This window comes from Dermacentor albipictus, chromosome 3 (genome assembly GCF_038994185.2).
Source record: "Dermacentor albipictus isolate Rhodes 1998 colony chromosome 3, USDA_Dalb.pri_finalv2, whole genome shotgun sequence".
Lineage (NCBI taxonomy): Eukaryota > Metazoa > Arthropoda > Arachnida > Ixodida > Ixodidae > Dermacentor > Dermacentor albipictus.
In genome coordinates this window covers 135,275,133-135,288,986 of record NC_091823.1, presented here as the reverse complement: position 1 = coordinate 135,288,986, position 13,854 = coordinate 135,275,133, and the positions used below count along the sequence as shown (strand labels likewise).

The 13,854-nt window shown below is 42.6% G+C and overlaps 1 protein-coding gene across 7 annotated transcripts in view; it reads right to left on the bottom strand.

Moving 5' to 3' along the window:
- The window catches only part of LOC135904960 (uncharacterized), a 235,496-nt gene that overhangs the window by 148,407 nt on the left and 73,235 nt on the right, over positions 1-13,854 (bottom strand). For 5 of the 7 annotated variants that reach the window (XM_070536727.1, XM_070536724.1, XM_070536725.1 and 2 more), the window contains one exon: positions 9,386-9,424. In XM_070536727.1, coding sequence (XP_070392828.1) covers positions 9,386-9,424 — 39 coding nt within the window. Of the gene's footprint in view, positions 1-7,571; positions 7,935-9,385; positions 9,425-13,854 lie in introns of those variants that run through there. The other 2 variants (XR_011513096.1, XR_010565269.2) reach the window with 1 other exon arrangement.

The window sequence follows — 13,854 nt, the reverse complement described above, 5'->3', positions numbered from 1 at the left end:
CTCCTGCAAAGTTTCGCCCAGGGTTTTTAGATTTGTTGTTGAGATTTTCTACTTTGGCCCAAGCTCTACCAGCCTGGAGTTGCTCGCAGTGCTTAGTGAACATTGATTTACGAGTGTAGGAAGCGAGGCGTAGCTGGGTAAGCACTACATTAGGCAACGAGCATGGCTACACAGATAAACAGGAAGGCCGACTAAGTTGTGACGTGAACCATACGCTTGAGGCCGTAAAATATCTGACTGTCATGACTGGAAAGCAAGCAGCAGGCTGACGCCAACCATGTTCTGGTCAGAGAGGGAGGGCTTCGGAGGCACATGTAACGAGAATGGACACTGATGCTTCTTTTCCCCAAACTGCGGATCTATATGGTGACATTTCTGGCGACAATGCCTAATCACCATTCTTCTGCACGAACAGCCACTTCTACAGCGTTTGTTGACCGGCTTTGGTGAGCGGAATCGTTTTTATTTGCAGCAATTGTGCCAGAAGTGGCTGTGGAAATGTCATTTGGATCCTGGGACGTTCATCAGGGGTGTCTTCGCCACATAAGTTTAGATGTGATGTTCAATCTAGGGGCAACGATTTCCTTGAGGGCTGAAAGAAACTTTCTGCAAGCCTCCCTTTTGTAAAAGTATCATGTGTTTCATTTTATTGGAGTTTGGCACGCAGAAACGATCCATCATCATTGACATCGAACATGGACGAGTGATGTAATTTCGAAAGGCGACAAACACATTTACGTAGCCCTAATGAGTGCGTCATTACATGTGTAGTCACCATCCCGTAACGATTCAGATGATGTGATAGAAAATCATTCTCTGGTGGATTGTTTGCACCACAGGAATGTTTATAAATCTTCAAATGACTTGCTGTATTATTTTATTATTTATACAAGTAAGGATAAAAAATTCGGCTGCCGAACTTCTTGACAAAAAAGTCAGACGGTAGATTTTATAGGGCATCAGTTAATGCTTGCCATCCGAACATTTCATTAGCTGTCTCCGGCACACAAGAAATTGATTTGGTTTAGTAGTTTAGGATTATACTTCGCAAAATTATGTTCATAACGAACCGATCTGGTGGTGCACTGTGTAGAACGCTCTAAAGCGTGTCGCAAAAAATACAGTCTGCTCAGGGAGCAATATGAAGGCTAATGTCAGTTGGTGAATAAAGGTACTAGCTCTGTTGTACAGGAGTTCAATGGTGTAAAGTGGGAATTATCTTTTATAAACTCAACAATACGCCAAAAATAACAAGCTTAAGAAGGTTATACTAATGTCATGACAGAGAGATCGGCCGATAATTGTGCAGATAATAAATGTTACCTAATTTATACATTGTAATTGTAAAGAATCATACCTCACTTAAAGTGCAATAAATGAGGAGAAAGATAGGAAAACCCAACAGGGCGAGCAGTACTTCAAAGTAAAGTTATGAATTTCACTTTGAAATTGCGCTCATCCTGTCTGATCTTGCTTCTTGTCTCCTCATTTATTACGCAATGGGCCATCTATGAATTCTTGCAAACTCGCCCTAATTTCTATACTTATAGGCTCATATACATTTCCTGCCGTTATTTAGTCAAAGGGAAGAACGCTGTCACTCAGTGTTTGCTATAATATATGGTAAAGTGTTACAGCTGGGGCGCTATAACGTAAAACTATTCCAAACTTTTCCATTCCAATTCTGCTATCAGCCCTCAACGATTGGTCAAACACTTTTTTCGACCACGCCCACTTCACCTGTCTGTCACGCGACGTCACGAAAACCGCGATACCTCCCTATCTGATATGATGTGTGCACACTGATTTTGCATGATCGACAGAAAAAAGAATAACAGTCGTTTCTGATTCGAACCCTTTTCGCCATTAGCCCTCGGCTATTGGTAAAACGTTTTCGCGCTGCACCCACTTCACCTGCCTTTCACGTGACGTCACAAAACCACACAAACTCACCGCGTCAAAATGACGTGTACACGATAAAGATGCATTAATATGCCGAACACAACTGAATTTTCTTCGGAATAACCGCAGGCTGCCCCGTTCCGAAAGGAATAAAAGATGGCTGCCGCCGATCGCCTAGACGCTGGCTACTCGCACCTGCCGGAGAGCATGGGTGTACTTGCGTATAATAAAGCTTCTTGCGTGGCCGTGTAACGTTTTCGAGCACTTTCGGCACGTTTACCACCTCATTTTGCCAACTCTTCTTTGCTGAGGGTCAGTTTTAGCGTCATTCTTAAGCTTCCGTTGCATGACGCTGCGATTTTCGACCAGCCACCGCAAGCTAAGTAAGGGAAAGCCGACCAATCACAGACGCCGGCACCACCCTCTTCATCCGGTCATCGATTTTCATTACACTGGCTCTGCGCCAGCGAACCCCTCTCCACTTGAGCGTTCTCCTTGCCTCTTGTCAGCCAATTAGGTACGACAAGCCGCTCAGTGTAGGCAATGTTATTGGTTTTTCAAGCAAACAAAAGTGACCTCCTATGAACGAGGAGAGTGTTTGATTGGTCTGTTCAGACAACCCTGCGGGTGACCGCCCGGTGCTTGCGTTGGTGGTTACGCAAATTTGACGTCAGGAGATTGGAATTGAAATATATTGGAATAGTTTTACGTTATAGGGCCAACGTTGATCTTAAAAGCACAAAAAAAACGGGATCCCTAAGATCCAGAAAGATACATAATCCTAAGAATACTCTTGGTTGCTACTTGGTGCATTTATTTTTCAAGTATCAGGTGTTCAGCACAACTAAACAGACATGATAGAATACAAAACGACGTAGACAGAACATGTGTACGTCGTTTGGTATTCTTTCATGTACTGTTTGTTTGCGCTGTAGAAACGCAGTACTTGAAAGATACATGATGCTAGAAACAAAACCTGCATAAGCGGAAGCGCAAGTTCTAATGTTCTACTTACTAATAACCCCATTCTGCTAGGTTATTAACAATTAAGCTACGCTAAAGCGAAAAGAGGCTAGATCTGGAAAAGTTAGACGCTGTAAACAACGTGGGTAAGTGGTGAAATGAGCGTCATCGTATGGCGCAATAAAAAATTATCCTGCGAAAAAAATAAATACAAGAGGACGAAAAACTGACACAGCTTGAAATCACGAAGCATATCGCGTAATGCACCTACAAAGCTTTGCGCAAGATAGGTCATGTAATGACGTAGAATGACGTTTACATTTTTTAAGAGCTCCTTGAACAATCATACCGACGGCTTCTAAACTTGTTAAAACTGCAATAATTTAGGAAAGTAAAGCTGCTTGCACAGCTAAAGTAACACACTCTTCTTGTTGTTTGGTACAATTGTACCAATAATTTAGAACTATCCAATATAGCTAAATTACCCCATCGTTAAGGTGATACAGGAAGTATCCATACGGTTGATTACAGGATTATGAAAATCTGAAGTAGTATTGGCAAGAGAACAACATAATCGATGACAACATCACCATTCCCTTCAATATCTTTCGATCGTGCCGCGCTAATAACGCGTGCATCTAAGTTATTTATTCTTGTCACCTGCTGCGATTCCATAGCGAATTACAGCAGGGATTACAATAGAGGGTGCTTATATGAGAGTGCAGAGATACCTAGCAACCGAAGTAATACTCGGAAGTAACAAATATTTTTAACATGGCAGAGAACAGTGTCACTCCTAAACACGCAATAACTTTACCTTTTCTACATGTCAGTGCGCAGGCCTGTTGCTCATTGGATAACTACATAAACTTGTTTGAAGAACAAATGAATGCTTACACGGAACTTTTTCATTATTGAATTTATTCATTTGTTCTATCTTATCCATTTAGGTCATATCTTCGCGCCAGCATCTTCACTGGAAAGAAGGCAAATACAAGTTTGGAAACGAAAACCCAATTAAAATTGCAGTCGCAAACTCTGTTCAGCTCATGAGACAAGTGTCGTAAAGCAAGCATGGTTACAGGGTCGAATGTCTAGCACTTTGTTCCCATGGGGGCGACGCCCATCTCCGCTATGACCTGGTAACTGTGCTTGGCGCGCGCATCGTACGTCATTATCGTTGCACGAGTAGCAGGCAGCTTCTTTTAACGTTTCCTGAATGGCAGTCTTCATGCTAATAGGGAACTATTAACACAGAGCGGGTCATTCAGAAAACGTTGAAAAAAGCTCCATGCTACCCGTGTGATGAGAGTGCCGTATCACTCGCATTATAACACTGATGCTGCCTATTATCAGTGATGTAAAGGAATGGGGGCGAGTCCAAGTGCCATTAAGTCATTTACTCCGTGAAGAAGCCAGGTTTCGAGCGAGGCGCACTTTAGGCGCTGTCGTAGTGGTGTGAGTTTTCTCATATTCAAGTCAAGAGCCTCGCTCTTAATTACCGTTTGGTTCAATGCTCTCCTCGAACTGCAGCCGTCCGCTGCCTCCGATACCCATCAGAAGTCTTTTCTGCAAGAACGATCGATTTTGCCCTTACTGTTTTTTCATGCCTACGTGTAATTTTTCAATAGCGGAAGCCTGGCGGGCTTTTAGCAGTGTTTCTAGAAATTGGAGTCTCCACTGAAAAAAAAAGTTTCCTTCAGTAATATTACGATTGTCTTAAGCATCGGTTACCACACTTACTGAAAATTATCGACTGCAGTTGTTTGCGCACAACGTCACAGAGCAGAGGCAAGGAGCAAGTGAAACGAGGGGCGCGGTTAGTGCAAATCACAACATATAAAGCCAGCAGACAATGGCAAGGAAAGCGTAGGAGAAATTACATGTTTATTTATTTGAAATGTATACCCTAAAATAAACGAAAATGAAAGAGTACGAAAAAAACAACTGCCCGCAGGTGGGATGCTAACCCACGTCATCGCATTACACGTGCGATCTTCTTACAAGCTGAGCTAGCGTGGCGCCATTTGCTGTGAAGTTTTTGGTTATGTATATATGTATGTATTTAGAAAAGCAATGAAAGGGGCTAGTTGGTGAACGTTCATGTTTATATTGCGCTCAGTTTTACACAGACGATATTAAGGAAAGACAGGACGTGGACGGACGTAGTGCAAACTACCAACCTGGTAGTTTGCGCTACGTCCGTCCACGTCCTTTCCTTCCTTAATATCGTCTGTGTAAAACTGAGGGCAATATAACCACGTATGTATGTATGTATGTATGTATGTATGTATGTATGTATGTATGTATGTATGTATGTATGTATGTATGTATGTATGTATGTATGTATGTATGTATGTATGTATGTATGTATGTATGTATGTATGTATGTATGTATGTATGGACGGACGGACGGACGGACGGACGGACGGACGGATGGATGGATGGATGGATGGATGGATGGACGGAAGGATGGACGGAAGGACGGACAGACGGACGGACGGACGGAAGGATGGATGGACGGACGGACGGACGGACGGACGGACGGACGGACGGACGGATGGATGGATGGATGGATGGATGGATGGATGGATGGATGGATGGATGGATGGATGGATGGATGGATGGACGGAAGGATGGACGGAAGGACGGACAGACGGACGGACGGACGGAAGGATGGATGGACGGACGGACGGACGGACGGACGGACGGACGGACGGACGGATGGATGGATGGATGGACGGACGGACGGATGGATGGATGGATGGATGGACGGAAGGATGGACGGAAGGACGGACAGACGGACGGACGGACGGAAGGATGGATGGACGGACGGACGGACGGACGGACGGACGGACGGACGGATGGATGGATGGATGGATGGATGGATGGATGGATGGATGGATGGATGGATGGATGGATGGATGGATGGATGGATGGATGGATGGATGAATGGATGTACACTAGAGTTAACCTTGAGATCCTAGCCAGCTCCACGAATCACAGCCTTGGCGGCGGATGTAGAACGTCATGTCTTCCGCAAGGAGTCCCGAGGTACTTGAAAGTAGAAAAATGAACCTGGTTAATAGACCCTCACATGCCGCTTGGAGGAACCAAAGGTGCTGGAGTTAAGACCATTGCTCTTAATGAACGAGAAGAAAAGGAAGCAAGGACCCTGATTTTTGTAAGTCACAACCACATTACGCCTGCAGACAATGACAACGCGGAAAACATGGGAGAAATTCCTTAATTGAAATCTAGAAGTCATAAGTAAGTGAAAAGGGAAGTGCACGAATGAACAAGTGGACAAGTAATTTTCCCTATGCTGCCTTTGGCGTCCTGAGTGGTGGTCTTGCGACAAATAAAATCCGAGTTATAGTCACGTTTGGTTCGAACTCTTCACCGCTGTTTCCATTTATTTATTTCAATGCTCCCGCCATATAGCTTACTCTTTCAATAGCAGGTGCGCAACCCTAATAGGCAATGGCGAAGGGTCCTTTTAATAGCTAAAAAGATATTGCATTTATATGCTTTCGTGCCCCTATGAAGGGTGCTGGTTGGCCCCATAGTGCTTAATGACTGAACTGGGTAAGCGCAGCATAGCTGAGACCACATTTATGACACAAATAAGTGCACATGCTAGGCCGTGAGTCGATTGCGTAGTGCTGCTTGTGCACAGGTGAAGCCGAAGATGTAGTCCAGGGCCGAAAGATTAAGCTATGCATCCTATCAACCCGTCTCATAGGAATATAATTTATTATGCTATCCCCTGGTCTGCCGCACCTAGAAATCTTGCAGCGAATCTGTGTATGGCTAAAATCCAGGGATCCTTTCGAGTTCATTGACATGAAATTATCATAATCAATGATTCATACCCTCAGTAAGCACTAACTAAGCACACATACCCCCGTAAGCAAGCTTAAATGGAATGGCTCACAGCTTTGTGAGGCAGAGGCTACAAGCACTCAGCAAGGTGAAGTAAACAGTGCTTACATTCTATGGAACCACGCATACAACATACAGAACAGCATGTCGAAAGCAACCAGAATCAATAGATCATCGTCCGTAAGCAATGGCTCGCATCCTCTTCAACAGGCAAAAATGTATTGGCTCATACCCCGTTAATCCAGAGGCTACAAGAACTCAGCAAAGTAACCGAATAGGGCATACAGTATTTGTAATCACGTAGACAACATACAGAACTGCATACGTTTCAACAAAGATCAAGTTCAAAACAGATATACAAACCATATAATTGATTATAAGGTGCTTGTTGTAGCAATGCGAAGCACGTAGTGCTCCAAGCATACGCTTCCCAGTAAAGGTTACTGTAGCGCAAACTGCCGTGGTGACGCCAGCTTGCGACGTGGGGTCACGCGGCCCTAGCCATTTGTATATAAAATTGCCAACCTAGCAACTGATTTCAATGTTGTTGCAGCACAGCTATGAGCGGCAGTGTGCTATAAAAATTACCATTGTTTCCATTCGTGCCATTACTCTAAAATTGCACTACTACCATTACTATTAGGTAGGGGTGTGCGAATATTGGAATTTTCGAATACGAATCGAATACGAATAAGGCAAAAAACAGTCTTCGAATACCGAATCGAATATCGAATATGCGTGTAGTATTAAAAAGTTCAAAACGAGGTTACAATAGCTTTATTACCCTTTTAAGAATAATATTGCATTTTACAAGGCTGCTTCAGGTTAAAGAGGCACTCATTATAGGTAATGCACTCAGGTAATGTCAGGTAATGTCAGGTAATGCTCTCAGTCAGCTAACGTCCTTGTTACAGGTTTTTGTACAGGAAAATTAACTGCTTAACATGTTCAAAAAGTAAGCGCCCTCTATGCAGTGTGACATTTCCACCGATAGAAAAGCCTCTTTCACGAGGAAGGTGGCAGGGATGGCCAAGTACTTCTGGGCGAGTACACTTAAAAGCGGCTGCTTGACGCGGCCAATGGACTGCCACCACTCGCAAGGATCCTTGCCCCTTTCCAGCAGAGGCTTTTTCGCATAGGCTGTAATTTCCTTCTGAGGGCCAGATGTCGAACGTGTCTTCTCCCTGTCATTAGATCGTCAAAAGCATTCCATAAACTCCTATTTTACATATATACATATGTAAAACAAACACACACACACACACACACACGCACACACACACACACATATATATATATGTTCACTACATATTTTATTCTGTATACTTACAGAACACAAAATTACGTCATATATCGTTCTGAAAAAGTCCTGGAATAGAGCTTGGTAAAAAAGAAACCGATACTGATCATGTCTCACGGGCGTTATGCAAATAGGCTGCAACAGAGCCTACAGATAATAAGCGGATCATGCCAAGTTCTTTGTGAACAAACATGTTCTTAGGAGAATGCGTAGCAAGCATATAATTCGTTAATTACTCAATTATTCACACTCTGTCCGAATGTTCGCCGTTTCTACCATTATTCGGCCGTCCCCGAATATTCGGAAATTTCCGAATATGCATTCCTCGAATCGAATACGCTTCTAATAAAGAAAATATTCGATTCGTATTCGAAATTTCGAATATTCGCACACCCCTACTATTAGGTCGTAAACCAGTGGTGCTTTTCAACAGCTTTGCTGGACATGTGCAGGGTAACTTGCGCAGGGGCACAATGGCGAGCTTTTGAAGAATTTGTGATTAGCCACAGTTATGCTTCCGTTCCGATATTTTTCGGTATTTGGCAGTCTCAAGTTAGTGGCATAATTGGTTTTGTGGCATTCTTTATTTAAATATAAGATGGCTTCTACGTGCAATAATTGTGGTTGCAAAAACATAATAAGAAATCGCTAATGCTTTAGTTAAAAGGTAAACGACGGCCATTGAGACTATCAGCAGGTCATCTCGCCCATGGGCTATATAAAATTCAAAAATATCCAACGACCAGACACGTATGTCTAAATAGTGGCAAAGAGAATATTGCACTAAAATAATTGATGTTGATATCCTAACCCTATAGAAACAGAAGTTCATCTACTTATATTTATCAAAATACATTTTCTTTCTCAAAGCTAAAGGTACAGCTAAGGGGCAGGACTCTGAGCATTGGATGTGGCGTCAATCGAAATCGGTGAAAGAGAAGTAATTGTGTTGTTACATAAGAAATTCTGCAATTCTTTGCGGGGAGATTCAAAAGAAGAAGCGCTCGACGCGAGCATTTACTTTTTCTCTTTCCTGCGCTTCTAAGTAGTTGTAACCCAAAAGCTATATTCTTTTTTCGCTCCGCTTTTATGGCTTCGCTATGTAGGTTGACGGGTACCCACGGACGCTCACGTCGGAGAAACCCATGCGCATTACACCTAGCAAGAACGTTTACCCCGTTCTCCACTTTCACTTGTAATTTAGCTAGATGACGCCGTCTGCAAGGCGACGGATACCCATAGTTTTACTTTGAGGCGACAGTTCTTAAGCCATTTTTATAAAAAAATTTTACTCTCTCATTTGTCAAAGATAATAAAGCTGTTATGACCTCTTACCACGTTTGTGAGTCGAAGCCGGCGAGCTCCTGGGGGGGTCTGAAAAAAATGTTATGAAAAAAATGTTGCAGAATTCTATGATGTTGCACTGGAGAGGTTTTTACTGAGTTTAATGTTTTCACTGGAAACATTAAAAAGAAAAAAAAGGGGCTGTGATGCTATTTCTTTATTTATGCATGCCCGAGGTGCTGCCTTGAAGTGCTGAGAAATAGCAGCGCGTCAAATTGAGAAGAAAGACCAATTGGAAGAGTAATGACAAAAAAATAGAATTTACGTTGATCCAAAATAATAATATGACGCTACTGTACCATTTATTCCATCTATGACAAATAAAATAAAACATGCCCTTGAAGATGATGTATGCCCTTTAAAATCTGTGCAATTTTTTTTTTGTGCTAAACGGGACGTGCAACAACCTTTTGTTACAACGCCCACCATTATTCTGCTGAAGTTTAAGTGAAGCCTCCAGCTGGCCCTTAGCCTATCCAATAGTCTTCGTAAAGGAAAACACAGTTCAATATAACCATCCTAGAAATCTTTATTCTCGAGGCCCTCCAGAGCAAGTAAGAACAAAACAAGTACGTTTTAAAGATAACATAAAATTCGGAATTTCCTTTCATTAGGTGGAAATACTGTTGAGTGAAGCAAAAAAGCAACTTAGGGGTAGTGAGAAGATTAGGAAATTACCCTGCACCTGGTAACAACAACTTTACTATCATGTGCATCTAAAAAAATAGGAAGTTTGTCGTGCCAAAACTACTCTTCTATGATGAGGCACGCCGTAGTGGAGGACTCCGGAAATTTCGACCACCTGGGGTTTTTTAGCCTGCGCGTAAATACAAGTACAGGCGTGCTTTCGCATTTCGCCCCCATCGAAATGTGGCCGCCGTGGCCGGGGTTCGATTCCCCGACCTCGTGCTCAGCAGCCCAACACCATAGCCAGTGAGCAACCATGGCGGGTCATGTGCTTGTCATTTTCCACCGGCTGCAGGTACCGTAATTTTACCAACCCGACTACACCACAGAGAATCTTTAAAGCAGGGGAGTGTGGTTGGCAAGTGAAATAATAACGAAATGCACGAGAGAACACGGTTATGTGTGAGCATGCCTCTATTCTTGTTGTCCTTGAAAGAAATCTGCTAATCACTCACGTGGAGCAGGACATGCGAATGAGGAAGTTAGCTACACTTTCTTTTCTGCACCTTTGTCTTTATTCCATTTTTTGTGACGCTCTCTTAGTTTTCCTAAATACGACTAACTCATAATTTATCCCATAATGTGCTTCGATAACATTCAAATTAAGACTGAAGTTGAGCGCTGGGCAGCGGGACGCTTTCTTTTCTCTCGAATCTACACCGTGCTAGTTCGCCATAGCAATCGAGCCCGCCAAATCATGTCCTGTTAAAGGAGACCAATTACAGACAGCTTGAGTCAATGTAATTAGGCCAAGCTCTCCCCATTTATTTATTTTCTCAACCTCGCGCCCTGTAATGCACGCCTTCGGTACACCACCAAGTCACGCACCTACCAGAATATGAGCCTAACGGACATGAAAAAATTGTTATAAAGTTTGTAAACAGGGATAAACGGCCTCAGACAGGCTGGCCAATGTTTCGATAGGAGGACCTATCTTCGTCAAAGACCTCCTATCGTCGGCCTCCTAAGGTCCTCCTATCGAAACGTTGGCCAGCCTGTCTGAGGCCCTTCATCCCTGTTTACAAACTTTATACCACAGTGTGCTATTCCATCTGTCAGCCCCTTTCTTGTTTTTGGACGTCCATGAAAAAAGTGTGTAAGTCGCTATTAAAAGCCTTCGCTAAAGGTGTATAATGCTTCCGCTTTGCAGTTAGGTATTTTTATTATTCAATGCCAGATCTGAATATTACACACGAATCTATGTATGTGTAGGCCCCATCCTACCTAACTTTCCTAACTTCTCTTTTCGTGCGGGGTCGCTGGGCACAGATATCACAACACAATCGGCGCAAAGGAAAACAGTGCATTACCTCCTATCTGCCCCCCAAAAGAACAACCATGCATGTCAAACTTTTTTTTCAATTTTTTTCTTTACTTATAGCTCCAAGCGTTCTCTTTGTGTCGGACAGTGAAGGACGCGATGCCAACCCAAGCACGGGTCAATTGATAGAGTGCTGCTGCCGGCGCTTGCAAAGTCATCCGTCACCCACGCTCGAGCAGTTGCCGAACGGAAATGTTGCCCACTCAGGTGGGTTCGCTCCAGATGTCTCGCGGGAAAAGTGAGCAAAAGCTTCCCACGCCCAGGTGTCGGTCCTTCTTCTGCCTGCTGTGCCAGTGCTTCCTATTAATACGCTCTTCACTTGGTTTTTATCTGATAAACACGCAGACCTGGCCTTGTCACTCGTTTGTTTGTTTCTTGTTTTGTCATTTGTACATTCTGTGTTTGCGCTATATTTATTATCGCATTCGCCAATGGTCATATCTGAGCCTCTTAAGCAACGCATACGGCTTTCACTTCGAATCTTGCAGCTCAATCTGAGCTTCGCTGCACTGTTTCTAATCAGTATATGAAGACGACAGTTTATTTCCGCATATTTAAATTAACTTCACTTTTCGACTACGCTCCAAGAAATATAGGTATAATTCTTCCGTTTCATTCAGGCTGATTCGTTTGACTATCTGCTTGTCATCAAGCATACTTCCACTTATCAACTATTTACTGATGTGTAAAGTACTCGTGCTCCAATTCTTAGCATTAGAAGAATAAACAACAATGTAATTGAAATTTGGAGCGTGGTGAATGCTTGAGGCTTCAGACACTCAGACTTTCGGGACACATATACTGTACAATGAAGCTTGAGGGTGGAAATATAAAATAGGTGGCAAAGAGCCCCAAAAATTGAAGCACAATACTAGGCTGCAATAAGTAAACTAGAAACAGTTCAGCTGACGATTACCCAAATTTATTTAGTGTAACAACTCTTTAGCCGCACCAAGTAAAAACATAACGAGCATTTGGCCGAAGTTCTCTAAATTAACCTAGTGGATAGCATCTTTGTTGACCATTGTATTTTCATTGCCATTTTTGTTTTAACACATTTACCATCAGGCAAAAAAGAAGAGGCTGTAGAGGCTTGTTTATTTTTCCTGTTCGCCGGAGAGATCACAAGTTCGCGCACCGTTGAATAAAGCACCTGTAATCGTAGCATAATTGAATTATTGAATAATTTTGCATTGAATAGGTTGTCAGGAAGTGCAATATGTGTATGGTTTCCCGAAAACGCACATTACTGCATGAGTGAATAATGAGGATAGGTGAAGTTACACCTTTCAACTGCATTATTAACAGTCCGTAACCGACCGGGGAACAGTCAGTTGGAATAAACAAACACAACAGTTTAATGCATTACACCCTTCTCAGTTTTATATGTAAATCGTGAGCATGTAGAGTTCATATGCAACTTACAGAATTGGCATGAACGTAAGCAAAGGCTGTTCACCTGTTTGTTTCTGAAGGGTAATTTCCAGGCATGCAGCATCATTGGTTCGCATTTGAATGACAGCTCTTGTCTCTGATACCGAGGTGCGATTAAGACGTTGACTTTCATCGTTTCTCCCCATAAACGGGAAGTTGCAGTCTCCGTTTTAGTTTATTATTCCTTCACACGCCATGAAAGGGTCAAATTTAATATACAGACGAAAGCCCCAAGCCCACAGACTGCCGCAGATCTATTGGTTGACAAGAAAAATTGTAATAGTGTGTGAAAAAAATAACAGAAACTAGGAAAAAGGAAAGAGAACTGTTGGGAAAGCACTAGAACTGAAGATAAAGAAGAAACGCTGTCGCATGATACACATCATAACAAAAGTACTATAAATGAAATACACTGGCAGATGCATTGATGTATACAAAAAAGTCTAACACGTTATTCAGAAATTTCACAAGGTAATATAAAGACGGATGTAAACTTAGTTGCGCATGATAATAGGCTAAAGCTCATCAGAATGACGTCGACGGATGATTGAGATTTCAAGAAAAAGGTAAATCGTTTCACAGTTCTAAAACCAGGATGAACTTATCCATTTATATAATTAGAATGAACTATAGACAGTACAACATTGCAGTGGCATGCTAACCACTTATACATATTCGGCCTAGAATAGACGCATACACCCAGTCGTGCGTCCTGAATAGCACAAGAGTGAGTAACCTAAACTCAAAACAATTAGGAAATATCCGAATTTTTTCACCAACATGCGCAATGCTGTCAAACGATATAATATATGCGCGTATTAAGTGAAAGTACATTGCATAATTAGACATAACAGAGATCCGTTCACGGGTGCTGTCTTCTCAGTCATTATTTAGGGCTTCGTATGTATTCCACTTTACAAGGCTTCTGTGCGGAAGGAGAACAATAGGGGAGGGTATTGGCAAAGAGAGTGGCGTATAGAAACATATATAATTTTATAAATGTAGGGCTGCCGGAATA